At 36.9% G+C, this 27,665-nt stretch overlaps 4 protein-coding genes across 8 annotated transcripts; all 4 read right to left on the reverse strand.

Annotated features, from left to right (window-relative positions):
- Nucleotides 1-31: 31 nt before the first annotated feature.
- LOC103341263 (eukaryotic translation initiation factor 5A-2-like) lies at nucleotides 32-2,299 on the reverse strand. The gene is made up of 5 exons (XM_008244760.2): nucleotides 2,075-2,299; nucleotides 1,154-1,276; nucleotides 990-1,046; nucleotides 498-572; nucleotides 32-401 (listed from the first exon to the last, which is right to left on the reverse strand). The coding sequence occupies exons 1-5, from the start codon at nucleotides 2,195-2,197 to the stop codon at nucleotides 297-299; spliced, it is 483 nt and encodes a 160-aa protein (XP_008242982.1). The 5' UTR covers nucleotides 2,198-2,299; the 3' UTR covers nucleotides 32-296.
- Nucleotides 2,300-4,833: 2,534 nt separating this feature from the next.
- On the reverse strand, nucleotides 4,834-8,313 carry LOC103341376 (Leucine-rich repeat protein kinase family protein). Its single transcript, XM_089043157.1, has one exon. It carries the CDS (start codon nucleotides 7,619-7,621, stop codon nucleotides 5,048-5,050), a length of 2,574 nt encoding a protein of 857 aa, XP_088899283.1. The 5' UTR covers nucleotides 7,622-8,313; the 3' UTR covers nucleotides 4,834-5,047.
- Nucleotides 8,314-10,494: 2,181 nt separating this feature from the next.
- On the reverse strand, nucleotides 10,495-18,362 carry UBP23 (ubiquitin-specific protease 23). The gene is made up of 11 exons (XM_008244759.2): nucleotides 17,796-18,362; nucleotides 17,041-17,155; nucleotides 16,359-16,469; nucleotides 15,801-15,973; nucleotides 15,297-15,623; nucleotides 14,565-14,690; nucleotides 12,935-13,570; nucleotides 12,702-12,824; nucleotides 11,947-12,622; nucleotides 11,580-11,667; nucleotides 10,495-11,073 (listed from the first exon to the last, which is right to left on the reverse strand). The coding sequence occupies exons 1-11, from the start codon at nucleotides 18,123-18,125 to the stop codon at nucleotides 10,914-10,916; spliced, it is 2,865 nt and encodes a 954-aa protein (XP_008242981.2). The 5' UTR covers nucleotides 18,126-18,362; the 3' UTR covers nucleotides 10,495-10,913.
- Nucleotides 18,363-19,115: 753 nt separating this feature from the next.
- LOC103341261 (choline/ethanolaminephosphotransferase 1-like) lies at nucleotides 19,116-25,936 on the reverse strand. 5 transcript variants are annotated; one of them, XM_016796454.2, is made up of 21 exons: nucleotides 25,743-25,936; nucleotides 24,792-24,863; nucleotides 23,986-24,184; nucleotides 23,401-23,410; nucleotides 23,265-23,315; nucleotides 22,980-23,057; nucleotides 22,754-22,829; nucleotides 22,633-22,655; nucleotides 22,451-22,551; nucleotides 22,064-22,158; nucleotides 21,837-21,905; nucleotides 21,317-21,386; nucleotides 21,082-21,145; nucleotides 20,956-20,996; nucleotides 20,793-20,877; nucleotides 20,548-20,610; nucleotides 20,255-20,313; nucleotides 20,095-20,147; nucleotides 19,755-19,827; nucleotides 19,453-19,497; nucleotides 19,116-19,351 (listed from the first exon to the last, which is right to left on the reverse strand). In XM_016796454.2, exons 3-20 carry the CDS (start codon nucleotides 24,120-24,122, stop codon nucleotides 19,476-19,478), a joined length of 1,170 nt encoding a protein of 389 aa, XP_016651940.2. In that variant the 5' UTR covers nucleotides 24,123-24,184; nucleotides 24,792-24,863; nucleotides 25,743-25,936; the 3' UTR covers nucleotides 19,116-19,351; nucleotides 19,453-19,475. The 5 variants fall into 5 exon arrangements, with proteins under 5 accessions (XP_016651940.2, XP_088898526.1, XP_088898524.1 ...); XM_089042400.1 differs by having other exon boundaries at nucleotides 23,986-24,187; nucleotides 25,743-25,819; XM_089042398.1 differs by lacking the exon at nucleotides 25,743-25,936 and adding an exon at nucleotides 25,017-25,311 and having other exon boundaries at nucleotides 23,986-24,187.
- Between the last annotated feature and the right edge of the window lie 1,729 nt (nucleotides 25,937-27,665).

Consider the following 27,665-nt stretch of genomic DNA (forward strand, 5'->3'; position numbering starts at 1 on the left):
CGACATCACAAAACGAGCATTAATTGAAAGATTAACCAGAAATATTTTTCTTTTGTTGGAAAAAGCCAAAATAGTTTAATAGATATGCAGCAATCTCCCTTTGCAAGGGATCAGCAGCCTTAAATTTGCGTCATCACTTTTACAAGCTTGGCAAGCTAAAATACCATTTAAAATAACGGTTCATTGCACAGAAATATGGTTTGATAAACCTCCCTGTTAGCAACAGTTCCACAAGAAAAAATTAAAAAACGAAGAAAGTCTTGCCATCAGCTACAGCTACTGCTACAGCATCATACTTAGTTCTTAGGACCAATATCCTTGAGAGCACAGATCTGCTCCTCTCCCATTGCAGACATGACAGTCACCACAAGATCCTTTCCATCAGCAAACCCATCTTTAATCTATAAAGGAGAATATGAAAGAAAGATTTTAGTCTACAAAGAAAACAGATACAATAAAGCAACTTTGACTATAGGAAAACTTTCTCAATGACATACCTGGCTAAGCAGACTTTCATCGGTGGGAAGCCTCAGATCATCCTTGGTGTTTCCATTTTCAGTTAAAAGACTCACCTACAAGACACCCAACTCCAGTTAGTTTATATAAAATGGCAGGCAGGCAACTACTTGTCTCATCATGCCCTTCCATCTCACAGGTGAAATTTCTGTTTTAACCTTAGGGTATTCAAGTTTCCAGTTTTGCATATATGTGTATTGTGTATCTGTTATCGGTATTTATTAAACAGGTAAATGCATGTTACAAGACACTTATTACATTTTTTAACATAACACAAACAGGGGAAAATATGTTGTTCAACTCCAAAACATAAATCCATGCTGCAAAAACTCAAGAGACGCATCTCACATTTTAAAAATGAACGCAAGTTTGTCTCCCTTGGTATCATCATTATCATCAAAATGGACATAAATTCACATAGCAAACAAAATTTCTGATGCCATGTTTTGGTAATAATTGGTCAGAGGACTTACAAAACCATCTTCAGAGATATCAATCAGCTGGTAGTCAGTACGGTTGACATGAGGAACCTGAATGGAAAGTATATGCAAGAACAGATGAGTTAACTTGCAACCAAGAAATACAGCACATACACGGAACTCAGAGACGCAAAATTCAAGTTTAGAGAAAGCATTACATCACAGTTGTGGGATGAAGGAACAATATCTTCAAGTTTCTTTCCATTAAAAATATCAATTGCAACAAAGTGGCACTTTGCATGACCATGCTTGCCAGTTTTTGAAGTGGAGACTTCGACAACCTGTTAAACAAGCAAACAGGATATTAATGAATAAATTGGATGACTAACTCGAGACTGCAGAACTACAACAAAATAAGGAAATGAATAACGCAAAAGGGGGAAAACGTATTCACAAATACATATTTACAGGGAACAGTTAATATAAGTTGGGTAGGCCATGGAAACTCAGTATTGTGAAATTTCTTGAGTCATGTTGTACTGATTTTATAAGGATGAGAAGCAATAACACTTCAGTTTAATCAAGTTTTGAAAGATGAAAACTGGAATTTATGATTAATGAGTGGATTTACAGCAGAACAAATTTAGATCCTAATTCCCACACTGTAACAACTAAGTTTTCATTGCGAGTCCTAATGAGAACATCTAGGAATTGAGTAAGGGAAAGTGTGATACTCAGTTCTATTTGTATATGGATGCATGAAGTGTGCTAAGTAGCAAAACCTCATCCGCAACGCCCCGTAATTACCTAACAAAAGGAGATATTAAAACATAACTTATAACAAATAAACTCTCATCCTGTAAGCAACAGGACATGACAAAATCATTAACTCCAAGTAGTTATCATCCTCAAGAATATACACAGCAACCTTGTAACTAACAAAGATAGATTAATTTCCTCCAAGCATGAATAAGTTAAGTAAACACGAAAAACAAACCAGTAAAAGCAGTAAATTTCAATTAAAATCAAGGAACCCAGTAGAGATCTGGTGAAATCGTACAAACCCAGATGAATTCTCACCCAAAAAAAATCTAAAACATGAATCATTCGAAAAACAAAGGAGAGAGAATAGAAGAAACCTTGCAAGGCCTAGCCTTGATGACTATGTAACCATTCTTGCGAATGGTACCAGCCTGCTGAGGGTAGGTCTTGGAAGCCCCAGCATCGGCCTTGGATTCGAACTGATGCTCCTCGTCAGACATCTTTCTCTCTCTGTCGAGCTTAGTAAGCTTCTCTGTTCCTCTTCTTTTTCTTTTCTACCAAAATAACGAAGAGGACGACTTCTGGTTCAAGGGGTGTGACGGGCTCTATATTGAAAGCATTCTAGGTCATATCGTAACCCTAGTTAAGGAGATCAGATCCGCACCGTTGGATCAATGGTTAGTGTTTAGCCCCTCTTCATTCACTCCCTTGTCTCCTATAAACTTATCCAAAAAGAATAGGAAAGGGAATTATCCATCCCCTCTTTTTTGTTTTTTTTTCCCCTATCATTTTCAATTTTTTATTATCATCATGTGCCTAAAAACCATTGATTTTACTTCGCTGAGTAAGTATTTTTAAAGACTGATTTTTAATATAGAAAAAAGAAAGCCTTTTTTTTATTTCTGATTTTAAATTGTATTATTCCAGAAATTCGTGATATGTTTAAAAGATTGTTACATATTTGAAACGACTCCCATCGCCTCTTGTAAAGATGCCGTGTTGGACTTGGACCGAACCAAAGAATCCGATGCCCGATGCATACAAAACGCTATATGGGCCCATCCAATTATTCCCGCAACAAAACCAAATTCTTGGATACAAAAATGCTGATATTATTAGCTTACACCTTATAAATTCAACACTTGATGAAGAATTTTGTTTATATGCCCCAGACATTACATACCCACAACTTGCGACTGAATGAAGAAATAATTTCACCTCACAACACACCATGAGCTAAAGAAACTGGCAAGCCCAAATTTGAGGACAGGGAAAATTACACCATCATTCTGAATTCTGCCACTTCTGGTGGTTGGCTGAAAACTGTCATACTTTGAGCTGCCACATACCCACACTGTGAAAGTAGGAAATTGATCCAAAGGGTAAAAGTTATGATTAACAAATCACCGAAACATAATTAGATTTGGCTGAGACATGATAAAGCTGTAATAATCATGGTAAATATGTGTGAAACAGATTGTGAAATAAACAGAAAAATAAAATAGTGACATAAAGCTGAAGAGATACAGATAATCTTCAGCTCAGCTTCATGTTCATTCCATAAATTGATTCACCCACCAGGCAGGCAGGCAGGCAGGCACCAAACCAAAAAGCTAAAGCAAGCTGAAGCAATCATATATGCATATGCTTGCTGAAAACAAAAAACCAAGAAATTAGTTTTAGAAACTAGACATGAATCAATGTGATGTATCCAAAAATGCTCTCTCTCTCTCTCTCTCTCTCTCTGGACCAGTGCTTAAATAAGCTGCTGGTAATATAATACTGATGCTCCATGTGGAGTAACCGACTGTGAGGACAACAAAATAAAAGCCCATCGGACTTTTGCCTTCAATTTTTGCACGCATGCAAATAAGAGGAGGTTATCTACACTACGCACCTACGTACACTACGAACAATGTCTTCTTCTTTATTGCGCATGTCAAAAGATAAGTGACACATCACATGAGGTAGATATATGAAAACATGAAATCATTGACATTTGGGTTGGGTGGTCACACTCACACACATTGACACTCATCATAAGTATGCAATATGCTCACTTTTTCTTTCGGCTATTGTTTTCTACGCTTGGCCAGATTGAACTTTAAAAACTCCTAAATGCTTCACAACCAAACCAACTATATTATATATTATAACCCATATTGAAAAGTACGATGATGACCATTCCAATTTCCCTTCGGCTAGATATGATGCTGCTCTTCAATATATTGTTATTTATTATGAAAAGGTTATGCGTCTTCATTAACATATATAGCCTAATCAGTATTAATATTAAACCATGGCTCGCATCAACTAATCAAACTCTTGACTCTGAGAAGAAACATGCGCTTGCAAGTTATCATATCATGTATGCCTATATCTTTTGGAAGATGAAGTTGGTATGCTTGGCATGCTGCTTCCATTTCTTCCTTCCTAATGTCCATACCCCCTTTGTAAATTATAGTGAACATGCAAATTGCAATCAACATTAACAATCTAGGCCCATGTTATTTTCAATTATGCAGGAATCTCTCTCTCTCTCTCCACCCCCATAAACATTCTACATCAGGAAGGACCATTAATATGAAATGAATACCACTCATCAATAGTTTGCCTCAACACAATAAAGAGACTTACAACAGCTAGCTAGCTGTTAGTAACAAATTCACTAGGTTGTACTTTGGCATGGAAGGAAGTAGCTAGGGGAGAGGGGACACCTCCAATTTTCCTGAACATGGGTTTCATTTCATATATGTTAATGGACATCTCGTGTTCACAATCACAAGCACATGTACTCGTAAAATTTCTGAGGTCAACTCGTATATACATACAGAGCCACACATTTTGTTTTTGGTAGAAGCAAGCATGCATGCATGGTTGATTCAATATATTCAAAAACTCACGGTGCAAAAAGGTGGTCTATAAGACCCATTCAACTAAGGGCTCATGCCAGAGCAAAATCTTCAGCCTCTGTAACTCGCCACTACGCATGCATATGCGTAAAAATTTAAGCACAAATTTATGCTCTAAGAAAAGAATGCATCTACAAAGTTTTGCTTTTAGACTAGATCAGCCTTCTCATTGAACCCAAGTAAATGAGATTCTAAGAAAGAAACTACATCTCAAATCAAACTCCTTTGTATAGATAAATTCCAACTTTATTGCCACAAAACAATGACAACACAAAGAGAACCGACATCAAAAGTCCAAACTGAATTTCCAGGGCTACTGTACAATTTCCCATGGAAGCAAAAATAGAATCCATAACAGCCAACAAGAACAAAAATAAATAGGAAAGAAAAGCTAAAGAATAAACTCCCACATTTTCCTTTTTCAGCTTAATTTGTTCTTCATTGGTTACCTGTTTGTTCCATATCTTTAAGAAGACCAACTATCTGATGCATGCTCGGTCGCTTTAAGGGAAGGTCTGCTGTGCACAGATATCCAATCTTGAGCGCCTCCTCCATTTGGTCATCTGGTCCTGTATCACGAATTTTTGGGTCAATAGCGCTTGCTCCCCTGTTCTTTTTAACCAGTCCTCTAACCCAGCTCACCAAAGTTGCATCTTTCTCCTCAGGATAATCATCACCAATTGGCTTTTTCCCAGTAATCAGCTCAAAGAGAACAACTCCAAAGCAATATACATCAGATTTTGGTGTTGGAATATCATATTCTGGCTGAGAAAACTCAGGCGGCAGGTACCCCGGTAACCCTCGAGAGATCTCTTCATCTAAACCATTGCCAAAAATCTTAGCCAGTCCAAAATCAGATAATCTTGGCTCCAAGTTATAATCCAGATAAACACTACTAGCTTTGACGTCTCTATGAATAATTGGAGGTGAGCAACCATGGTGTAGAAATGCTAATGCTCTCGCAGTGCCAAGTGCAATTTTGTGACGGAATCTCCAAGTTGTTAACAGCCCTTCAGAACCAACATTTTGAATGCCATTGTTATCATCTTCTTCCCATGTATCTGTGCTCCAATCCTCTGTTGTCTGAACCCCAAGTGGCAAGTCATAAAGCAAATTCTGAAGGTTCCCATTCTCCATGTAATCATAGATAGCAATCCTCTGGTCCCCAGCTATACAATATCCAGTCAATGGAACAAGATTGGGGTGTTTGATTCGACCAAGATATTCAAACTCTCTTGCAGTTTCCTGGTCTGTCAATGTAGAACCATGGACCAAAACTTTCACTGCTACATGAATTCCACCTGGAAGAAATCCTCTATAAACAGGCCCAAATTTCCCTTCAGCCAAAAGGGTTCCCCGGTCAAAATTTGAAGTTGCAGATAAGAGATCTGAGAATGTGAAATTCAGCAATGGCTTCTCGAAAATTACTACAGGGACCGAAGTTGCTTGCTTAACATCCGCAACCCATGTAGTTGAATCAGTCTGGAATGAAAAGGGGCCTGATATATTTTGCTCTTCCTTGTATGAGGGTTGTTTTACTTCCCACATTCTGGTTTTCCTTCTGCAACCAAATGCTAGAAATAGCAAACCAGCAAGCAAGCATACCATTGAGAAGGTCAAAACCAAAGCAAGCTTTAGTCCCTTGTGCTTGTCCTTAGTGGCTCGTCTTCTTAAAAGTACCGGGTTCGCTGCAATGGGGCAGCTGCTTGATGAACCAAAGAAAGATGTTTGGAGGGTTTCAGGGGAGATTTCAGAAGCACAAAGCGTCAAATTATTGTAAGAGAAGTTGAACCTCTCCATCCAAGGGAGTTTCTCCAAGAGTGATGCAGGGATTTCTCCACTCAAGTTGTTGAATGAAACATCAAAAACTTGGAGATTTCTTATACTGAGTAATGGAATGTAGCCTATAAGATGGTTCTGAGAAAGATCAAGTGTATTCAAGTTACTCAATTTGGAAACCTCAGCAGGAATGCGACCCGTAAGACTAGTTTTAGACAAATTAAGGTATTCCAAACCCAAAAGCATTTCCAAATTTCTTGGGAATTCCTGCCTTGTAAATCTATTGTCTGCTAGGTTAAGGTGTTTGAGATTCTGGGCTTGATTCCAATTATGAAAAATTTCTCCGCCAAGCTGATTCTCAGAAAGGTCTAAATAAACCAAATGAGACCAATTGTAGCTAGTATTGAATTGTACCTGAGACATGTGACCTTGAAACTGGTTCCTGCTCAGGTCAACCACCTCCAACAGCTCCTTAAAGACACCTACTACCGAACCCTGAAACATATTCCCGGAAATATTAAGAGAAGTAATGGATTTCATCTCTGAGAAATCGGAGTCCCGGCCAGAAATCTCATTTCCAGCAAGATTCAATACTTGGAGCTTAGGAAATGCAGCAACAAAACCATCTGGAAGAGACCCGTTTAACCGATTCGATGAGAGATCAATCCAAAACAAAGATTGGCAACTCACAATTCCTGATGGGATGCTCTTTTCAAACCAGTTTTGGCTGAGTTTAAGAACTCGCAGACTGACGAGGGAGCTTATAGCAGCAGGAATTTCACCAGAGAAATTGTTGCTGGAAAGGTCGAAGCTTTCAAGTAGACCAAAGTTGCCAATGTTGTTTGGCAAGGACCCAGAAATCTGGTTATGGGAGAGATTAAGGTACTTGAGTGAGCCTAGACTCCACAAATCTGAAGGAAGACCAGTGATTTTGTTGTTGCTAAGGTCCAAAGTCTGGAGCTTGGTGAGCTTTCCAATAGTGGTATCAGGGATAGAACCAGAGAGTTCCAAACGAGAAACCTCTAAGCCAATAACATATTCCTTTTTTGCATCACAGAATACTCCTTTCCATGAGCAAACAGGAGCAGAGAAGTTGTGGAGCTGAGAAGAGGATAAGCCCATCTTTTGCAAGAACTGAGAGACAAAGAACCCATCTGTATTGGGTTGTTGACAAGCCAAAGGCTTCAAGAAAAGTGAAAGCACCAGTAGAGAAACAAAGAAACCGAAACCCATTTGGAAAAAGAAAAAAAAAAGTAGTACAACGGGGGAAAAGGTGCTTCAAAGTTCAACCCAAACCAGCACTAAACTCCTCAAAGAACCCTCTCTCTCTCTCTCTCTCTCTCTCTCAGAGTTTCAAATGCAGCATTGTAGTATCATAAATGGTCTTGGGTCCATCTCAGAAGTACTTGCTTGGCCTCTGCAGCTCCATTAAATCCCACACGACCACCACCGCACATTGTAAAATGGTTTCGGGTTTCAAGAAAACATGATTGTTAGGCTAAAACTCTCCAAAAACAAGAAGTTACATGCAGAATTGGTTGGTTTGTGGTCCTTTTCTTGCTAAGAAAACCCCAAAACTGAATGACGGCAAAATAGCACATGCATATAACACACGGGTTCTCGAGAGCTACGGATTTCTGGTGTTTTCAGATGGAATGTGAGCTCATCTTGTGTGGCCTTGCAGGTCGATGAAAGCTACAGAAACAAACAACACAAAAGGGGAAGCACTTTTGTCTCTATGCACAAGTAGAATATGAGAAGGGGAAGCTCTAGTTTTGCTGCATATATTTTTTTCTGGAAAACAAACATAAAAAACAGTCATATGTATTCTAAATGAAAACACAGGGGGTTTTTGTCTGATGGGAGTGTCAAGAAGACCGTGAGAGAGCCATTTAACAGAGGAGGGGTATATTGGGAAGGAAAGAACAAAGAGGCCAGACCGGGGTGGACAGGGGTTGGGCTTCATAAATGAGCAAGGTTTAATGGACATATCTATTTGGGTTGGTGAAACTTTTTCTTGGTGGGGGAATTCAATGATTCGTCATTGAGTGTGTGTTGATAATTGATTCTTTTTCTACAATTGGAAGTTGGTTGTTTTTTTTTCTCCGATTGAATTGAAATCCAATTGGAAATTGGCAATTTGTTAATCAAAATGCTAATCACCGTCTGTTAAAGATCAAATATAATACTACCAATTAATTTTATACAAATTTATAAATAAACCCAATCCTAGACATGTATTTATAAAAAAACTCAAACACTATTTAAACATAGAAACACACCCAAAATCAACCCCAAAGTCAACTTTTTGGGTGTGTTTATAAATGAGTTTTGAGTGTGTGTAATGATGGATTTTGGGTGTGTTTATATGTTTAAATAGTGCTTGAGTTTTTTTATAATTTCAGACCTCATTTTGGGTGTTTTAGTGAAACTCCCTTAATTTTACATTTAAATTATATAGTGTTCAGATGGAGGAGACTGGTTTAGCGAGGAGCTTTTAATTCATCATATGTAGCCCCGGGCCCCCGGGGGTATTAATTCTTTTGATAAAGTACCCTACCGAAATAGGATTATGATTCAAACTTTGGTGCAAAACGAGAGACTCACTCATGGCCAAAATAACACTTTTTTAAAAAGGATTATAGGTTTTTAAAAATAAAAAATATAAAAAATCAGAAGAGATTGTCTTTTTTCCGTTTTAGTGAAAGAGAATTTTGCAGTTGTACTTCCAGTTGACAAGCTACATAATCTGTTTGAAACATTTTGCGTCCAAGGAAAAGCCGAACCCAAGTGACTATTAATCTTACCCTTCCGGCGTGAGGACACCTCATAATATTTACCCAAAAAGAGAGAACTTCTAGTACTGGCCTGCCCTTAAAGATGTTTACTGTTGATTAAATGATGGGAAGTATTACAATCAAAACGAGTTCATGCTGCTCGTTTTGTCAATACAATTGATGGCAATTTTTCTCAATCGACTGTAGTAATGGGACTGCGTTTTTCAATGGACTAGCTAGAACCTAGAATTGCTAGTGTGAGGTAAGGTGAGGTGAGGGCGGCGTTTTGTTGACTTCAACAGTTGAAAAAGGTTCTCCCAAGCAACCCATTTTCTTAGACAACTGAAATATGATTTATCCACTAACCCACCTATGATTTCACCATTAATAAGTTAGTAGATGGTATGGGTGGGTCTAGGTGGGCCATCACAGATTTTTATTTTTATTTTTATTTTTGGAGAAGAAGCCATCACAGATTATAATTATAAATAAAAAATGGAATTATTTATTCGTACAGCTACAGTCTACAGATGTAATTAGCACAGTCCAGAGCAAGTTGGGAGCATAATAATGTGAATTTGAAGCTACTCTAATGACTAATGGAGTTGATGATTGAGAAAAAATCCAGGCTCTGTTTCCTCCGTATCTCCTTCCATGATGCACTTTTGTGGTTGTGAACTTGTGCTTGCATCATGGAAGTTCATCATGATTAATAATCTTGTCATGCCCCTGATTTGGACACCTGGCAGGCATTAAAGAATTAATTAAACTTAAGGCACATGACATGAGGGCCTTGACAATTTTAGACGACCCTTGTTCTAACTTGTAAGTTGCAGTGGACAAAGAAAATCCAAATTTAAAACAAATACTAGAGATAGATTGATTGATAGAGATATGGTGTTTGTTTGCACATGGGCAACTTGGCAAGCGTCTTCCTTTGTCAAGACCCGACAAGAAGGAAAGTGGAGGAAGATGCTTCAAGTCGTAATGATTTGCATTAATTGGGGGCTTAAGGAGATAATCATGCATCCTCCCTTCAGCTGCAAGCTTATTCCATGCTTTTGACCACCACCCAAAAAATAATAATTATATCAAATCTACGTTTGGCAGATAATATTTTTATTTCATTTTTAAACGTCCATTCTACAATATCAATCAACATCAAATGGACTCTTTAACTCAGCTCACACACGTCCGTGACAAGGAAAGTTACAACCTTTACCCATTCTCGTGAACTCCCAAGTGAACATAAAGCTAAAAGTCAAAACCTTATAATTTATTTAAGTATCTTTTCTGCATCATCAAACATTGAAATGTTTTGCTCAACACTGAAAAAATGTGGACAAAGCTTTATTATTATATTAATAACCAAAATTTCATACTCTAACAGTACCAACACAACACTTTTATAAGTAGTCCAAAAGTACTGCTTATCGATCGTAGGAGTCCAAAAACATTTTTTTTTTTAAAGAAAAAAGATTATTGGCATCTCTGAAAGACTAAAACACATGAGCCTTCAGCAAATGCAGCAACTATCCTTCCATGAGAAATGCTCCCACAGGAATAAGATACAGTCCCCTGCTCTGAGCTCTCTTCCTCTCCAACAAAAAATAACCCAAACACAACATATAAAATAATCCTAATGCTCTCTTCCCCCCTCTGCTCTTGCTTACAATTTCTCTCAACTGCTATAGAAAACAAAACAGCTGGCAGACCAACAATCTGTCTGCACAAGTAGTATACTTCCATCATATCCTGACTGGTTGATTTCCAGAATCAAACCTCTCTATCCTTGCCTTCTTCAACTGTGATCTCTGGGTTGCAATCCTTTGGAATGGATTTGGCCCTCCAGAGGGGAGCTTGGATTGCCTTACCTTCTTTCTCTTTCCCCTATCATATTCTTCATCCCTGCATCAAATTGAAATCCACAACTGTCAGAAGACTATATATATATGTAGTGATTTATCTAGTGAAAGTAATGCTGATATCACTGATGGTTATTAATTTCAGAGTCCTAAGCTCAATTCAATAAACAATTCAAAAATCACCACGAGTTCATTATTTTTTAATGCGAAACAGAAGATCATGTTGCACTCACTGAACTAATGCGAGCCAGCCAAACATTTCTAATTCTACAAGCCTGTTGACATTATTTAAGGATTAATATTTTCGGTAATTGGTAATCAGGACTTGTAAAGCTGAACCTATCTGTTTATATGATCCAGATAAGGAATAAAGAATCACCGTAGGGAAGATAATGAAGGTTAGCAAACTATTAACCCAACCCCCGTTCTACTGCAATAGAATTAATGATTTCCAATTTACTTTTCAAATAAAGCTCAAGATTCAAGGTGATTTCCAATGTACCTTGGAAATAACCCCACAAAGAAAAGAAAAAGGGATTCCAAACTCACCAATCATCTGGTATATAACCGATGCTGACACTCTTTGCATGGCTTGATTCTACAACATGAGAAGGAGGCATTCCATCCCAACGTTCAACTGCAATCAACAAATTATAACCATAATAACGTTAGGTAAGCAATAGTCGGTTTCAATGGGCTTCAATTCCATATTTTATAAAACAGAAGGAAAACTAAAAACAAAATAAGTAACCAAGAACTTGGAAACTACAAGGTCTATCCAGCATTCACGACTAACGGACCAACTGGCAAAAGTGAAGCTCAATTTGCCAATCAGATCCATGGCCTTGATGTATTAAATATCCACTTTGCCCAAATATAAGGTCAGGAGGGAAGAGTTACTAGATAATCTACTCACCAACTGTCTCATGGAGACCTCGGGTCAGCGCACCAGTCCATCCATTTTGCATTTTGTCTGTTTTACAATTGCTTGGGCTATCAGTTCCCCTCGTCTCCCGCTGGTTTTCCATTGAGCAAGGGCTAGATCCACAACCATTTTCTAGTCGTTTATCACTTGCAAGCACTGTACCATTCTGATGAAGACTCTCCCTAGACTCTCCACTTTCGGCAGTTCCATCTGCATCCTTTTTCAAGCCAGATTTGGTTCTCTTTCTCTTAGACTTTTGTTTAGAGAGGGTAGAAACCAAGGAAATTGATTGGGTTTTCTCAGATGTCGATGGCCCCAGATCAGATAAGAAGCGAGAACCATCCATTAAGTGTTCCTTACTAAGGGTCTGGGTATCTGAAGTTGGGTGCTTACTCCTTTTGTGTTTCTTCTTCTTCTGTACACTTAAGACTGCTCTGGAGAGTAAGCTTGGCCGTAAATGCATGCATGCCACCTTAGACTTCATCTGCTTCTTTTTCAATTTTCTATGGCGTCTGCAATCAGGAGCTTTCACATGTAACAATCCATTTGTCACAATTGATGATCCAGACAATTTTACCGACTCATCAACAACCCCTTTTTGGCCACAACTAATAGTCTTCTCACCCAAGAAATGACCAGCAGCGCCTTCATTGTTAAGACTTCCAATCTAGAATAGAAAGGGAGTCAAATCATGACAACACAACCCAGCATAAAGGCAAGGATACTCAAATAACACAAATGAATACCTGACTGATTTTCGAGCTTGGTTTATCTGAAGATTTGGAAGTCTGAATTCCCTCCATTTTCTTACCACTACGAACCCCAGATGAACCCGTACGTGAATCCCCCACAGAGGGAATAATATTATTCTGGATGCAAAAACAAGTTTAGAAACTCCAAGCATGAAACAAAAGTAAAATCTTAAGGAGGTAAAACTAGAGACACTAAAGTGCACAGAAGATATGTAGCATCCACTTACATCATGAGAGGCCTCATCTGGAACGGGTTTAGCAGCCTCAAGGCTTTCAGGGTCCTTGACACTGGTTGCTCTGACAGTGGAAACACCACTGTTTTCAATTGAACTTCCTCTCTTATTAAGATCATTTTTATTGGCATCAGTTGTTGCAGCAGTGGCATTTTCAGGATCAGAAGCACCACCATTGCTGCTTGGAAAGGAAGATGATTGTAGCATGTCTTTTCCCAATTCTGGGTTTGGAAGGGAAAGTTCTTTCAGCGGGTCCTTTGATAATGACACTTTTGGAATAGATTCTGAGACAGATTCCTTCATAGGCACCATCTTTTCCGCCGTAATCTGGGATTTAACTGATGCTCCCTTCAAAAGGGGCACCATTGGTGGAACAATACTTGATTCATCTTTTTGTATTGCAACAACAGAAGAGGCTAAACCACTTGTTCTGCCCTCAACAGAAACCTTTTGAACCAGTTCTCTGGAACCTTGGTTGGAGGTGGAACGATTTTTAAATCCAGCACTATTGAAATTCTCTTTTCGAGCAACTTCAACAGGCTTCCTTGGTATTATGTTTCTTCTATCCCGAACATAAAACAACATGTAAGCCTTCTGCTCCAAAACAATCCTCTCACTAACTTGGAATACCTGTTTCATCATAAAGCAAGCTTGTAAGCAACCTTTATATATCTTCATTTTATATGGAATTTTAAGATCGTGGATATACCACTGATAAAAAGTTTAAAAACTTCGTTTGGTATTATGGGTATCATAGTATGCATGCCCATCCAAGTGGGGTTGTTCAAAGATAAAACCCGGTGGGAGTGTTTGGCTGAGTAACTTGGAGGTAGGATTCGCAATTCCATATTACAAAAGTGCTTTGTTCGGGAACCATAGAAATGGAATTTGTGTGGGATTTGAAAATCAGAATTTAGAATCCAAAATCCCACTCTTAAGGTATGCCAAAAAATGTATTACTTCAAAAATTCCATTACAAGAGAACTTAGTACAACACTGAACCATAGGCCCAGGACCCAGAACTCCAAACATACTGGATTCTGGACCTAAGACCCAAATCCAAACTTGTGGCCCAGAACCCTGGACACTCAGGACTCAGGATACCAAAACTAGTGCCCAAGACGAGAGATCCGTGATCTGAGACCCAAGACCCTGGGCCTGGGAACCCAAACCTGAGAACCAGGACTACAGATCCGAAATCCAGAACACACACTCGGAATGTCGGGCCCAGACTCAGAACCTGAAACCCTGGATCCTGGCCAAACATGTTGTATAAGTTCCTTAAATGAACCCCTTTACACTTGATAGGACCAAAACAAACAAGTAAATTTACATTTCTTGGGACACAATCTCATCTTTTCAAATCTCACCATTTCAAAATTCTTTGTTACCTCCAAATATCTCATCCAAACGCAAGATTTGGGAACTTTCATTAGCAAGTGATGATACTAAGTTTGATATAACATGGCATGTCTAAAATCCTTAAATTTCTCTTACGCAACTCAGACTATCGGGTTATGATAAGACAATCCATCCAAATCTGAAAGTGCTATCCATACTCAATCAGGAGATAATATGTCGAAGACTATATATAGGCCACTGGGATCTTAAATTATTAACTTACCTGGTTGTCATCAAGGGAGTACCACATGCCACTTGATGTGCGAACATAACAATAATAGTGGCCAGAATAGGTGCTAGCCCCGCAATGAACTAAAACCCCATAAAGAGTATATTTCAAATCTCCTTCCTACCAAATAGAAGATAAACGCAGATTAGAATACAAAACCATGATGTGGAAATAAGTACAATGCATGGAATCTAATCAATTCAGCTACAAATGAATTGTGGGTTTCTCTAATCTGTTCTGTCAGCCATAAACCTAATGGTCCAGATTTTAATTCCTATTTTAAACTTTGTTTTACAGAGAGAGAAAAAAAGTGTAAAAAGGACTGTAGAGGAGTCCTAAATAAAAAAGTACTGTATAAGCTGAATTGATTAGGACAGTAGGAGACATTTCAAGGGAAAGCCAGCTTCTACGGTACTTTTTTCTTATAATTTTCCCACCAGTTTAGCCTTAATGACCTCAATGTTTCTCATTCAACCTCATTTCCCTTGTTACATTTTTTGCATGCACTACACTCGGAACTACATTTCAAGGAAAATGCAAAATAAAATACCGTTTAAAAATCAGCATTGGGCATCATTATGAAATATAATAAGTAACAGAATCAGTGACTTGAACAATCAAATGCTGCAAGTCGTATTTCAACTAGATTACTTCAATTGTGAATTGAAGAAATCAAGGACTAAAGTTTGCATAGCTGCTAAGTTAAAATAAAGAATGAATACTTACATAGGAACCACTAACAAAGGGCCTCAAATCCAAGGTAGGACCAAATTTAACATGTCTGTCAATTTTTCGTCCAGGATCATGCGCACGAAACCGCTTTAAATGGATGGTAAGAACATAAGGAGGCTTGTGAACAGTCATCTGCTTGAGAGCCCGAACTTTCTGCTTGCACTGTTGGCACTGATATTGCCTTTCCCCTCCATCTAACTGTTCTGCGGCAGTAAAATTTCCAAGTGCTTTTTGCAAGGAATCTGCCTTGAATATTTCAAGGCTCAAATCTAAGAATGGGTCGAATTTGTTGGAGCAACAGGAGCATTGCAAACATTTGACCTGAAGAAATAACACACACCCGGATTAAAAAATATCAGAAAAATATTTCAAATCCTTGCCTATTTAGACAATATTCATACACTCATTTGGTAAAGCATCTACAAACACAGAAAGTTTACCATTATAACTTACAATTTGGTACCATAAAAAGGAAACAGAACAAAACAAAAAATCTACCTGACTTCGAAGACGACCACCAAAGATCTTGTGTACCAAGCTCTTCTCATAGGCGCTAGAGGATTCGCTTGGCACTCCAGAAGGTAAACAGCATTTATGCATGGATTCCAGCAAGTTTACCATGTATTCATGTGCATCCTCCTGTCTAGACTTAGTGAAGTTTCGAGATATGCCTTATCATGTTGTCAAGGATTCCAACATCCAAAGCATAGAAATACAAGAAAACAAGCCAACTACAACACTCAAGAACTGACCACTGATTAGACTTAATAAAATGCAAACCGGAACCACGTGCAAAAATAGAAAACCTTTTTTTTTTCAAACTCCATTAGACTTGTTACTGGTTATTAGTACTACCAAAAAAAAAAAAATACAAGAAAAAGGAAATTGAGAAAATGAAAATAGCAAAGGCAACTAGTTATGAATCTGTACTAATGGAACAGCTACACATAATTTGGGCGGTCCATAAGTTTGTTTTGTTGTTGCTTATAAAAGAACAAAGTTGACTGTACATTATAAAGAAATCATTTATGTCACCATAAAACATTTCAAGGATACACCGTAAGTTAATGACAAGATCCTTTGGTACCAAACTCCTCCCAGTTGATTGTAGCGCAAGACTAACATGCTTCTGGATGGCGCATAAAGCACAAAACCCAGCAATATGGCCTTGAAAAATAAACCAATCAAATTAGCTAAGCAAATAAGTTCAAAATTCTTCATACATGCACATGCATGCATACATGCTCACCCCACTTTCCAAGCGGTACAAGCAGACTAGTAAACAGAAAATTACCCAAACATCATTTAGAATGACATGTGATTTTATCCATAAATTATTCTAATATCCATAAATTATTCTCTAAACTCAACAAAAACCCATGTACTTCTATGCCTCAATGTATGTCAAACAAACTTCCACAGAAGTTGAATCTTGAAAGTGGGAACTTCTAATTGTATTTCTTAATCCCCTTTAATGTTTTTCAATATCTAAATGTTGCTACTCAAACCCTGGTTGCGTCAAACAGCCCCAGATGGAGACCGTACTCGTGTTGCCAAAACATGTTGAAAAAAGCTAGTGATGCTAGAGGAACTACCATCATGGGCACCTGCTGAAAATCTGGGGGAAAAAATGGATCTTGATATTATATGTCAACACTATGACATTTTTTGTTTATATTAACTTGTTGCATTCACATCCACACTAGGGGCAAGGGAGGTTTGTGGGATGAGTCCTCACAAGAATTTCGATGCTTTCCACTTTGCAGGTATGCTGCTAAAGGCTCAGTATATGTCAGACACTGCAACACTGAATTGAGATAACAAGTATTCCCCATATTCATCAAACCGGCACCCTGAGAATTTTCCAAACCATTTTCACTGTCAAGCTACTGGGGAACAATAATCAGAGAACAAATATAGCAAGAGTATTACCAGAAAAGCATTACATAACAGAAGACTGACTAGGGAAAAATTTAAGGAAAAGCCAATTCAGCCAAATTAATTGGACACATCAAGCCAAGCAACAAAACTCTGAAGCCACATAAAATTACAAATATGATTGATAAAAATCGAAAAGAAAAACAAGAGTATGTGCGTCCAATTGAACTCAAAAGCATATGACTCCATTTGAAACAAAATCAAATCCAAGAAACTTGAAATTAATAAAAACTATGATGCTGAAGGCAAACACGCAGCGCACAGCAGTGGTTAATGCATTTGAAAACTAAACACACCTACTAACTAATCCATGAAAAGCCTAGAACCAAACATGATCACAATAAATAACTAAAACAAAGTAAGGGACACATTGAAAAAATGAAACACGGCGAAGATAAACTCAGAAAAACATAGAAGAAGCCAAATTGAAAATGAGAAATGTTGAATTAAACTAAGCAAAGAAAGAAAAAATCTTCTAGACCAGCCAAAAATAAAGAACACAAAACTTTTGGGTGGAGAGAGAAGAAAGCGATCAAAGGCAAAACATTAGCTTACAATTCTCCGAAAGGTGATGCCAAAGCTAAGCTCCGGATCCAACCCATTTTCCAAAAATTCGGACCCATCCGTTTTCTTCGCACTCAAACCCGACTGACCCTGATTAGAGGTCACAAGTTTACGGGAATCCGAGCTGCTGGTTCCGGGGTTCAGTGTCTCGAGCCGAAAGTCGCCGCCGCCATTGTTAAGGCCATTGAAGGGCTTCCTCGCTAGGTGGAACTCGATGCGCCTCTGAAGCACAGACGAGCCAGTTTCCGATTCAGGCATTAGATCCGAGTACCCATCCGATGGGCTTTGGAGCTCCGCTTTTTGTATCAAAGCGTCGGCCATTGTGGAAGCCTAAAAAGTTGGGATTTTACGGAGAAAGCTAGGAGTTTTCTTCTATGTATTTTGTTTTCTCTCTTTCAAGAATTAGGGCTTTTATCCGTCAAATTTTTGTGGGTTTGGAGAGGCAGATAGCTTTTTGAGGCTTCTGCGAAAGAGAGAAGACATTGAGGCAATGGAGGCAGTATTAAACCCTACAGAGACCACGCCAAGATTTTTGGTCCAGTGTGGGCCTACACCGACCACGGTGGGGGAGATGCAGGCGATTATATCCACGAAATTACTAACGGAAGGATTTATATGATTTTATTCTTATTCAGTATACGGAGATAGAAAATCTAAAATCTACCGAATGTAAATTTGGATTTTGATGATTTATGTAGTAATTTTAATATTTTGTATAATTTAAACTGTACTTAAAATGTTAAATTATTATTTAAATATACTTTTAAAATAATCATGAGCTCACTATGAGAAAATATTGAAACATATGTAAATTGCTATTTACTATCATTTTTCACTAAACTAGACTTCGTTGGCATAAGCCGAGAATCCTTAATCTAAACACAATTTCTTTTCCGAAAAAACACGTAGCCTTTATACAAGCATGCAGCATGTTGTCCAATAAAGCATGAGTAGATACGATACCGTGTGTTAGCATACCTCTCTCATCCATATTCCGATCCTCAACTAGTTGGCATCTCTCTTGTCGCGTATCATTTGTCTACTATCTATCATAAAGTCAGGCTACCGTAACTTACGGAGCCTTTTAACACGTCGCCTATCTCTCATCTCATATTTAAAGTCACGTCAGCCCAACTTATGGAGTCGTTCAATATCTGCTGTGCACAATTGTGGTGTTTTTTACCTTCTGCCTTGAATTCATTAAATCTGTCTTGTTTTAAAATTTTAATGATGGAAAAAATTCATTGCATAATATAAGCAGGATCACTGGGTTCTGTAGGGCATGATTTTCCCTAAACACAAGCTACGCAATGCTCAAACTCACTTGTATTTTTATAAAATTCAAATGATGCATTAAGTGAAGAGAACATGCCTAAATGGTCCAGTTCTACTTTAGTCTCAAAGTGGGAACAACCAAAGAAAAATCTAATACAACGGTGAGAATGAATTAAATTGGATCTTCATCACTCACACAACTCATCTTATACAAAATTTATATTGACGAAAAACCTCAATCTAGCTGCATCTTTCTTAACTTGCCAGCATGGCTGAAAAAATAAATTGAATACTCAGAAATTGGATGTAAAGTGAATACTTCTACTTATAGTACCAAAAAGATACATTATGCACTGGGTAAAAAAGAAGGTACCCAGTAGTAAACACCGGCAAAATTCAAGCTTCCTTCCTAGTTATCCTGTAATTCAACATGAAACTGAAAGTTAGGATCTCAAGTATAGTAAGAACTGGCACTCGCCAATGAAATGGAACAGAAGTATGTGAAGGGAAGAAAACTGTCGTCTGGGTAAAAGAATGAACACATACTACCACCTTCGTTTATATTTCAGACAGTTAGTCTAAAAATTACTTGAACCTGGTAGGCCGTGAAAACAAAATGCCTAATTCTGCAAGATTGGTGGCTAATATGCTTTGAATGTAATACCACATGCTCACCTAAAGCAATAAATTCCCAAGGCTGTCGTAATTTCATGAACAACTGAAGTTGCAAAGTGAAGATAGAGTGTCGCTGTGTTCGGAGAAAGATAAACATCAGCCAAAAGACATGATAACATAAAATGAGATTATTAGGTACATATTCAATCCCTATCAAGACTGCATTTGCAACTGCCTACGTTGTTTTCCAAAAAACTAAAAAGTTTTCTCAACAAAAGAAGAATAAATAGGAAACAGGAAGCAGCTGGAGGCCAAAAAAGGCACTTAAAATCTGTCTTGATAAAATGGTAATTGTGCCATGTATTTCCAATACGCGCACCAAAGGAACAAATTACAGTACCTGTAAATGCACAGTAACCAAGAAGAACCAAGCTCTCGTCGACCAATGGAACTCTGCAACAAAAGGTGCACAGGAAGTTCAAGAGAAGAGAAACATCAGGACTATCAAGAACAGACGAATAATATTCAGAGCTCAAAAAGTAATATCAAATATAACATACCCATCATTCAATCTAGCCGTGAGTGCATTTGCAATGGCAAATGGGAGATACAACAGTGACTGTACATAATAATAAATATTGAAATTAGTAATCTAATCTGACTTTAATAAATAAAAAAATTCATACAAAAGTTATTGATAATAATTTAATATTCAATTCTCCCACATAATTAAAAATTTGTAAATGAAACTTTCTTTCCCAGGAGAAAAGTATCATGCTGCTACTAAAATGTTTCGAAAAAATAGACCCTCAACAGACTCTAAAACTCCAATAGCTTTGGGATTGTTACATACCATGCACATTCCAGTTTTCAAACCCTTTGGCTCATCACACAAGTGCGCAAGAATCATTCTTCCCTGCCAAAACAAAGCTTTCTTCAACAATGGTATAATGAAGAATTTGATTGTCTACCAGACCCTTAAAATGACATTGTTCTAAATCTAGGACACTCACAGAACCAATAGCAAGCAATTACATTCAAGAAAGACGACTGAGAAACTTTAACAGATTTGGTTATAAGGAAACACGGATATCCTACCACAAGGTACCCAAAAGCAAGTCCAGTTCCCACTACGACTAAATGTGGATAGTTCCCCATAATGTCAGCTGGTGACAAGTAACCCCTGCATATAAATAATTTGATTTTTTACTTTCATAAAGAAGTAAAAAGGTAAGTGTGGACACAAAGAATATAGACATACCATGCCAAAACTCCTCCCAAAAGAACAGCAAAAGGGTAAAGCTGGGATGGAACAATATGAAACACCCATTAGACTGATCAAGTATCGAGAATTAACATGCAAAACTCCAAAAGATAATAGTATTACCATTGCCAGTGCCAATAGCATGCTTCCTTTCCTTGCCTGAACAACCTTGTAAACATTGCACACACTGCACACAAAAATCCAAAAGATAATAGCATTACCATTCAACTGACTATTAACACATGAGATCCACCAAATCACGTGAATTGTTTGGGGAGGAGACCAACTATGTTGAGTTAATCACAAAATAAAGGGAGATGACTCAAATTCAAAATTCAGGGAACAAGGAATTACATACTTAAATGTGAGCGTTGGGATAACAGCAAAAGCTACCATTAGAAACAACACAGCTTTGTATGTTGTAATTTCTGAAGTCAATAACAGAAAGGAATTAAATTCAGACCAATTGCAATGGAAGTAGGAATTTCTCATGAAGCGGCAGAAGGAAGAGTAGTGTTCCGAAATTGATTAAATCAAGTAAGTAAGAATGCATAAATGTTAAAGAGACTTTGAGCTATATATAAAGATGTATTGGAAATAAATAAGCAAATTGTCTAGCAGGCTTATTATATTAGCTTGCATATAAAGTGAACAAGAGGCAGCAGCGACCAACACTTACAACTCGATAGTAACTCATTGGGATAAATAAAACAATATAAAATATCAGTCAGGTAATGGAAGGTGTGCCAACTACCAAGTATTCTTAAAAGGGTATTTAAATCAAAGCACGCAATCAAGTCTCGCAAAATGTAGATTCTGTACATGGATTCAATGCCAAATAGAATTTGTAGGCTCAACTAAAATAGGCATAGCCTTACCATGAATAAATGGGACCCAACTAAGAAAAGGCAGAGACTTTCCAAATGGCTGAGCCCACCACTCAGAACCTGAAAAAGTTATGCAATTTCAAATCAATTTAAATGTAATTAGAGAAAAGAAAAAGTAAAACCCAAGCAAAAGAAAAAAAAAATTAGTGTATCAGTATAAAAATAAACTTTCAAGCTCTACATACAAAGAATAGCAGAAAAGGAGATTACGAGCTTACCAACAATAGCTGTGAAAAAATGGGCGAAATATATCAGCATTAGACCTTCTGTTGGCCCATTAACGGCAGGAAGGATCAGGGTATTGGTAAAGTAACTGGATCAATCAAGTAAAATATCAGTGCTGCTAACAAAACATTCAAGTTTCATATAAAGTATTCTATGCAGGGTCATAGAGTAGACAACCCTCTATGCAAGCATTGTGAATCAACACTCCCCAATTATAAAGTGGAAAATTTCAGAAACATTATAACTTCAGAGTCCAAAATATACAGCCTTGTACATATTATGGATTGTTCTTTTGGAGGGAAGGAGGGAGGGAGGGGGCAGAATAAAGGTCAGACATACATAATGACTAATAACAAATCAAACTAGGTTGGGCAACTCACGACTCCCATGTTGCACAATAAAAAGGAACAGCTGAAATCACCCAAAACCAGAAGGTAGTTCTTCCACACATCGCAGTACTCCCAAAAGCCAATCCTTCAAACTATATAAACACATACGGAACATTAAAAAATCATTTGAATTTCAGGGCTACGAAATCACCAGAAAAGATGAAGACACATACCGCACATGCAAGGGCATCACAACCTGCAATACATTGAGATTGCCCAGAATATAATCCATCAATAATCAACTCTTGTTTTACATATAGGATAGAAGAAAAACACATGATAACGTTGCATTACCATGGTCAAAAAGTTCCCCCAGTGGACTTGAGGAATTTGTCCGTCTTGCTTGCTTCCCATCAACAGCATCAAAGGTCTAAGATATTTGTGAAAAGGTCAAACAAGCAAGTGATTGAAAATGGGAAAATCCAATGAAAACAAAATAGGAATGCATAACAGTAAAGAGGGGCACCACGAAATAAAAATATATCAAAGGCAACACGGCTTAAATAGTATTTAAGCCAACCTGATATAAGAAAAGTAGCAATCCATGAGCGAAATTAACCCATCTAGGAGGAGCTGAATCTAATCTTGGTGAATATATCTGGGGAAAAAATCAGAAAGCAAATTCAATAGGAGCTTACTAAATAACAACATTTCTACTTTACGCATTATACACAAAACAGCCAGTGGATATATTGTTACATACATAAAAATTTACAAATAAATGTGTAAGTTAAAGTAAAATATTAGTTTTTTTTTTTTTTTTTAAAAAGGGAAACTAAAAAGATGATAAGAAAAATTCACTCACAAATCCAAGCAGCGCAGATGTGAGCAAGAAAATGAATCCAGTTAGTGTTATCTGGCCACAAATAAAGCAAAACCATCAATTAATAGGCAACGGTGTCAAAATGATTAAACATAGTTGGGAGTAAATGTCATTATACCATATTGGGCCTGAAAAAGAACGCAGAAACCCAAACATGCACATAGACCAAAGAAAAAGAAAAAGTTAGTAACAGCAGGAAAAATAACCCTAAACCAGCACTGTTAAATCATAAGCAAGTTATAAAAACGAGACATAAACAAATCTCAAGAAAAGTACTAAAACTATTCATTCTTGTAAATTCAAAATAACAAATAAGCGCCTACTTAACCAATCTCCTTAGCTAATAGCTGCATTTGCGATAGACAGACAAGTTCTTGGCGTCTTGGCATTTTAACTTTACAATAAGTAGTTCTATCTAGAACTAGACATGCAATCTACAAATCCCACCCATTTGGATGTTTTCTTAATATAAATGTATCAGATTTAGGCTACCAAATAACCTAATTCAAGATTTTACCCAGCACAAACTAATCATACAGACCTTCAGCACAAAAATTCAAAAGCAGACATGCTCATGCACAAGTACACTAATAAAACAATGATCTTACCAACCAATTAAACCCAAAGAGAACAGTACGTAATAAGATAATAAAGTTACTCTAGCTCTCATAATTAATAAAAGATAAAAGAATAAGAAACTTACGGCATCCAAAGGGGAAATATTTTAACAAAACGACTCCAAAAGGGTTGCAATACATATTTCGCAGTGTACGAGTGATCCACACCGCTATACTTGTATTTATGCAAAGCAGCCACACCATGTGCCCCAATGTACCCCATCTCTTCCAAATCAAGCTTTGGTTTTTTGTTTCGAAGAAGATCCAAATAAGCCTCAGTACAACCTGCTAACCAATTGAACTGAAATAACTCAATACAAGCACCTGAATAAAACCCATCATTGAACACATGCTTGCCAACTTGTCCATGATGATTGGAAGAACATGCGAATGAATCATTATAATACTGAAATATTGAATATTTGAACATAAGAAGACCAATGAAACTTATGATCACTTAAGCAATGAAGAGTAATATGGACAGTTAGCATAAATGTAAGGAGAGATTTGCCCTTTTATTATAATTAAGTTTCAAACTATCAGTTGTCCAAGGTTAGAAGTTCTTACATGTTCATAGCAAATACCACAATCTAAGCTTCCAAAACAATTAGTTATAAGAAAAGGAAAAAAAATAAAACCACGTGTATCAATTGCAAGAAGAAAATGCAAGAAAAATAAAACTCCAATTTTAACAGTGAATGCTAAAAGAAACAAACCAAAATCAAACCCATTCCATCTCAGAACTCAAAACACCCATCCATATTTTTAAAAATATATTAAACAAAACCAAAAACCCCAAAATTGGAGCAATCCATGCCAAAAAGATAAAACAAAAAATTGCAGTAAGATTCAGATTCGTTAAAAATTAAAGAAACTTAAACCAAAAAATTACCAGAAATAAATAATAGAGAAAGGGTAATACAAAGGCAGCAAGGTGCTAAACCGATACCCCAGAAATTGGAACCTGCAAAAAGAAAACCCATAAAAGAATTAAACCCAAAATGCAAGATAGAAAAGAAGCCAAAAATTATTTTAAAAAAAGTTTGAGCACACAGGAGCGACAAAGAGGTGGGTTGTGGGTTGACTTCCACTAGGAAAACTGAAGAGAAAAGCTTACGAAATGGAAAGAAGCCTTGATTTTCAAGCTTGAAGAAGACTAAGGATGGGATCTCGCAGAGGACCCAAGTAGTGTCTAGGGCTTAGTGGAAAACGGAAACACCCAACCACATTCCGGCTCCAATATTTGATCCTCCAAAAGATGAGATAAAGCTAGCTTTGCTCTGTTGTTGGGTTCGTTCGTTCTTCCAACGCCAAAAGACACCAGAAAGACGAATAAAAATTGAAATTGGGGGAATCAAATAAAGTTCACAAGTTCGAGGAGATCACGTGTTGGTAAGTTAACGTGTGGGAGTGAAGTGAACAAAAGCTTCTTTCCTTAGTAGCTGCTACGCCAGGTGTCGTTTTGTAATTGTTCCCTACTACCAGCTGTTTCTGCCAAGTGGCAGTACACTATCACTCTATAATTCTCCGTCGACTTCCTCTAGTGGGGTTATGTTACATTTCCATCCAAATATTTAGGAATTGATTTCAGACACCCAAATCTAACCAGTTTTTACTAAAAAGGTGTCAACTTTAACATAACTAAAGTTTAACCAAAATGCAAAAGCAAAACAAACAGGTGAACAGGAGAGTTAAGAAAGGTTTAACAAAGAAAAAACATCATCTATGTAAATTAGAGACTTGTTCAGGCAAACCCAACTTCAAGAAATCAAAAGGTAACAGAAAAAATCATTCAGAAAATAAAAAGACAGGAGTTTGAAAAAAACCCAGCAGAGAAAATCACCTCAGGTGCTCAGAGAAAGAAAGAAAGGAAGGTTCTTGGCTCGTTGCCGGTGAAGAGAAACTATGGCCTTTGGACTTTGGAGAAGACAATGGAAGAGATTAGAAATAGGAAGCAATATTTGGGTTTTGTGAATTAATGCGAAAATGTGATTGGGAAGGTAGTCAGTCTCGGCGAAGTCTATATTGGTTGCGTACTACCGCTTTGAATTTTCTTTCTTTCTGAGAGAGTCACTTCAAAAACCGAGCCAAAGGCAACCATCTAAATAATTATGCGTAAATTTGGGGTGTGTTTTATTTACGAATAGAACTTGAAATCAAATAGAAGGAGTGGCCCACTTTGTCATCAGTTATCATACAAACGAAACGCGTAAAAAGCACAGATATTTTATTTTAAAGACACAAATGGGTGTAATTTAAGTGGTTAAAAGCCTCTGTTGCACCCATACGGTACTTTTTAAGGTATGCGCGTATCAGATATCGTATTGATACAGTATCAATACGTATCTAAGGGCTTCGATACTTCATTTATACGCACCGTATACGTCAAAGGGTAAAAGCGAAAATATTTTGAAATTTTGAGATGATTTTGACAGCAACCAAAAAAGAAGAAGAAGAAGGAGGAGGAGGAATGAAGAAAATAACTTAACTTACGCTTGCAGCTACTGCAAATCTTCAGTTGCAGTTACTGTGCGAAGAAGAGGCGGCTAAGTGAAGAAGATGATGTTAGGTGCCCTAATTACAATACTCACCGTTTTAGTTGCATGTTAGGTGGCTGATGTTAAACAAAGTGTTTTATACCATTTTATGTCTGATGAATTCATATGGCCTAGAAAAACACAAGGTACCATGAAAAGAAAACGCAAAATGCTAATTTTACATATGTAATATACGTTTATATATTTACAATTTATATATATATTATTTTAATCATTGTATCGATGTTGTACTCATATTCTAGTTTTGGAGATTTGCTGTATCAACAACGTATTATATCGTATCATATCAGCGTACTCATATTCGTATCAATGCAACATAGTTACAAACATTTATCCTCGTATTCGAGGTGCTAGATTTAATATTCCCCAAATATTGTTGATAAAATATATATATATATATACATATAAATTCGTAAAATAATAATTTATTAAAATATAGATAATTAAAAAGTAAAATAATAAATAAAAGTCCAAATTCAACAATAGTTTTAGGGTAAATACTTTTGTTTGTCAATTTAGTCACTGAGAAAAAAATTTAGTCAAATTGGTCACTATGTTTCCTAAAGTTTACAATATATAGACACTATGTTATCTTCCTTTAAGTGCAGTTTTTATTTGTATTTTTTTTTTTTAGGAATCACCTTCAATCTTCTTCCTAAGGAAAATACAAAACTAAACCAAATTAAAATGAAACAAAACTTATCAATATATTTTGGTGCTTTATTACCTTGATTACGTCTCCTTATCAACTGAAATCGTAATACAGTTTTCACTTAATTGATTCATGCTTCAATATAGAGCACCAAAATATAGAAATTTGATTGCACCAAAATATAATAGAGGAACAAGATTGAACATGCTTCTAAAAAACTAAAAATAAAAACTACACTTAATGAAAGATAATGAAATGTGTATAAATTGTAAACTTTGGAAAACACAATGACTAATTTGGCTACAAAAATTTATCAGTTACCAATTTGGCTATAAAAAAAAATACAAATTTATAAATAAACCCAATTCTAGACATATATTTATAAAAAAAAAACCAAAACACTATTTAAACATAGAAATACACCCAAAATCAACCTCAAACTCAACAATTGTATGTTTTTTGGGTGTGTTTATAAATGGGTTTTGAGTGTGTGTAATGATGGGTTTTGGGTGTGTTTATAAAGTGTTTTGGGTGTTGGATTTTTTTATAATTTCAG

This window comes from Prunus mume, linkage group LG8, assembly GCF_029339155.1.
Source record: "Prunus mume cultivar Tortuosa linkage group LG8, ASM2933915v1, whole genome shotgun sequence".
Classification (NCBI taxonomy): domain Eukaryota; kingdom Viridiplantae; phylum Streptophyta; class Magnoliopsida; order Rosales; family Rosaceae; genus Prunus; species Prunus mume.